This window comes from Condylura cristata, unplaced genomic scaffold (assembly GCF_000260355.1).
Source record: "Condylura cristata isolate star-nosed mole 26May11 unplaced genomic scaffold, ConCri1.0 scaffold00004, whole genome shotgun sequence".
Classification (NCBI taxonomy): Eukaryota; Metazoa; Chordata; class Mammalia; order Eulipotyphla; family Talpidae; genus Condylura; species Condylura cristata.
The window spans coordinates 227,065-230,538 of record NW_004567105.1 but is presented as its reverse complement, the minus strand read 5'-3'; the positions used below and the strand labels follow the sequence as shown (position 1 = coordinate 230,538).

Below are 3,474 nucleotides of genomic sequence, written 5' to 3'. Positions count from 1 at the left end.
TGCGCGCGGGGCTGGACCCCAGGCGGAGTTCCCTGGGGCGCACGGCACTCGGGAGCGTCTGCCCCTGCCGTCCCCTGCGAGGTGATGGGGGAGCCCCAGCTGGGGCTGTCTCGGGGCCGCGGGCCCGCTGCTGTGGTGCCAGGGTCGCCTGCATGGTGGGCACAGGCAGCCCCAGCCCTAACCCCAGCTCCCGTCAGTGCCCGGGTCCCAGGAAGGTCAGCCAGGCTGCTGGGCGCCGAGCAGGTGTGGGCTGGCACCCCAGTCTCACCATACCCAGGGCACCCTGCAGGGCAGGAATGGCCAGACCTCAGAGGCAGCAGCCGGAGGTCAGGGCTTTGGGTCACACCCTGGCCGCCCTGCCTGGCGCTCCTGCCACCAGCTGGCCCGTCCGCCTCAGCCCCTTCCTTTCTGGACCTGCCTAGACCCGGGAGAGGAGGGTGCTCTGGGGCTCTGGGAGCCAGATTGGTGCCCTGCCCTTTCTTGGTTCCTGCCCCAGGCTGTTCCCGGGGTTCCTGGAGGAGGGCTCAGCTGGAGGTACCCCATGGGGCACAGGGCTGGCTTACTCGACCAGGGTCCCCAGCTGCCTTGGGGCCCCTGCAAGGCCCTGGCCTCTGCCCTTGACACAGGGACTCCCCAGAGTTGAAGTTCACGCCCTGGACCATGGGCGAACCACTGCTGCCCACTGCATGATGCCCCCACATCAGGCTCCGGCTCTCATCATGTGGGGAGCTGCCCCGGGCCCCCTAGAGGGAGGCCCAGGCCTGCTGTCGGCCCCAAGGTTGGCGGAGGGACCTGCCCCTCCACGCCAGGCGGCGAGTTCTGCCTGCAGCCCCAGAGACCCTGCCCGAGTTGGGGGGCTGTTCTGCGAGGCAGTGGCCCTAGTGCAGTGCAGGGCGGCAGCATTCCCTTTCGGGCCAGGCCCCTGGAGCTGTGCTGGCCAGTGGGCTGGACACCGGAGGAAAGTCTGTCCAGCCTCAGGGCGTCTGCTGGTCATTGCCGCGTGCAGCGGGGCCCCTCAGCGCGAGGAGCAGGTGGCCTGCGGCGGCCCCCCCAGGTGAGGGAGATGGAGTGGGCGCCAGCCTCCGCTGAGCTGAGGGCGGGGCCCCGGAGGGGGCGGGGCCTCCGCTTCCCCTTCCTGCCCCGGTTGCGCTCTCGCTCTCGGGAAGCTGAAAGTGGCCCTGGCCGCCTGCAGCGCTGGTGGGTGGCAGGTGGGTGCAGGGGGGAGCCTGCCCCAGCACCCCAAGTGCAGGCGGGGCGGGCTCTGCTGGCTGTGCTGCATGATCGTGTCGGGGCTCGGCTGGCCAGGTGCTCAGGGTTGGGGGGGGCGGTGCTTGAGCCCCCTGAGGTCCTGGCCAGGCCCACCTCCGCCCGCCCCACCCCGGCCCGGGCTGGGGTCCGGCCAGGTCTGCCCAGCTCTCACCTGAGGACTTGCCGTGGGGGCCCCGGGGCAGGGCGGGGCCAGGCCTGGGCCCAGCCCCCCACCCCCACCTGGGCCAGCTCTGCAGGGGAGTTTCGTGACTGTTCAGAAAATCAGAGCAACAGCTCCTGGGCCAGGGACCGAAGCCAGCGCTGTTCCCTGTCATGGGGGCCCCAGACACCCCAGCTCTGCTCCAAGCCCCCACTGCCAGCATTGCATCACAGGGAGCCCCTGCCTCCGTGCCAGGCCCTCCCGGGGACCCGGCAGGGAGGGGCCCGTGGGGTTGCTGGTGGCCGCCGCCAGTCCCTGCCCGGCGCTCAGGCGAGGACCGTCCTGTCCCCTCAGGCTGTGCCCTCGCTGCCGGGAGCCGCCGCCCAGCAGCCCAGCCATGGAGAGCGAGGCGGAGCAGGCGCCGCGTGAGGTCAGCAGCCGGGCTGGGGGCCTGCCTCCCGGGTAGGGCGTGGAGGCTGCAGGAGGCTCCCCAGAAAGGGCCGTGGCCGCGGGGCTTCCGGCTGTGGCGCTGTCCGCAGCCTGCCCAGCGCTCCCTTCTGTGCAGGCCGACGGGGAAGCTGTTGCGACATCGGGGAGCATGGAGGAGGCCCCCCAGGAGCTTCCTGGAGAAGCGCAGAGCCTGTGTGCGTGCCGGGCCCTCGGCCAGTGGGCGGGGCGGCCGGGTGGGGGCGCATTAGCGCGACCGTGGCCGCCCGAGGAGGGGCCCGCGGTGAGGGCTCCGTCCTAGCTGGCCCTGCTGCCCTGCAGCCGACGTGGAGGCCTTCAACCTGCTCCTGGAGGTGAAGCTGAAGCGGCGGCGGGAGCGCCCCAGGCTGCCCCGCACGGTGACCCAGCTGGTGTCCGAGGACGGGAGCAGAGTGTACGTGGTGGGCACTGCCCACTTCAGCGACGACAGCAAGCGGGACGTCGTGAGGGTGAGCCCCGCCCCGCCCCCGCCCCCCCGGGGCGTGGCCTGGTAGCTCCGGGGCTGAGCCGCCCCCGCTCCCGCAGACCATCCGAGCGGTGCAGCCGGACGTGGTGGTGGTGGAGCTGTGCCAGTACCGCGTGTCCATGCTCAAGATGGACGAGCGCACGCTGCTGCGGGAGGCCAAGGAGATCAGCCTGGAGAAGCTGCGGCAGGCTGTGAGGCAGGTGCGCCGGCCGGCGGGCGGGCTCTGGCCCCTGCGGTGGGGGGGGTCGGGGCCCCAGGTCAAGGCCCACTCGCTGCCCAGGGCGGAAAATGTGGGGTCCAATTGGAGGGGGCCACAGGGACCTACGCGGTGGGCAGTGCCGCGACCTGACTCCAACCCAACCCCACGAGGGTCAGCCAGGCGGCCAGACATGCCCTCCAGGGCTGGACCGGCCACCAGCTCAGTGGGCCCTGTCCTGCAGAACGGGGTCATGTCCGGGCTCATGCAGATGCTGCTGCTGAAGGTGTCCGCTCACATCACTGAGCAGCTGGGCATGGCGCCCGGCGGCGAGTTCAGGGAGGCCTTCAAGGAGGTGGGCCGGGCTCGGCGGGGAGGGGGCCGCCCAGGGGCCGCCGGGTGCCCCAGACCCCGACCATAGCCCGTCTGCCCAGGCCAGCAAGGTGCCTTTCTGCAAATTCCATCTGGGCGACCGGCCCATCCCTGTCACGTTCAAGCGGGCCATCGCGGCCCTGTCCTTCTGGCAGAAGGTCAAGCTGGCCTGGGGCCTGTGCTTCCTTTCAGACCCCATCAGGTAGGCCCCGCCTCCCGCCTGCTCCGCCCTCCACTGCTTGGCCCCGCCCCATGCTGCCGGCCACACCCACTGCTGGCCCCGCCCCATCCTGGCTGGCCCCACCCACCCGCGCCCCACCCTGCGCTGGCCCCGCCCCGCCCGCCCCGTGGACTGGCAGCGCCTTCTGCCCAGCAAGGACGATGTGGAGCGCTGCAAGCAGAAGGACCTGCTGGAACAGATGATGGCGGAGATGATCGGCGAGTTCCCCGACCTGCACCGCACCATCGTCTCGGAGCGCGACGTCTACCTGACCTACATGCTGCGCCAGGCCGCCCGGCGCCTCGAGCTGCCCCGCGCCTCCGACG

General features: G+C 71.9%; 1 protein-coding gene across 1 annotated transcript; it reads left to right on the top strand.

The window, feature by feature from the left end:
• Positions 1–886: 886 nt before the first annotated feature.
• On the top strand, positions 887–3,473 carry TRABD (TraB domain containing; the record flags this gene model as incomplete). Its single annotated transcript, XM_004676378.2, has 8 exons — positions 887–1,054; positions 1,763–1,838; positions 1,974–2,052; positions 2,177–2,343; positions 2,420–2,560; positions 2,801–2,911; positions 2,991–3,130; positions 3,302–3,473. Coding segments are annotated over exons 2-8 (843 nt in total), but the record flags the coding sequence as incomplete, so codon positions are not given.
• Between the last annotated feature and the right edge of the window lies 1 nt (position 3,474).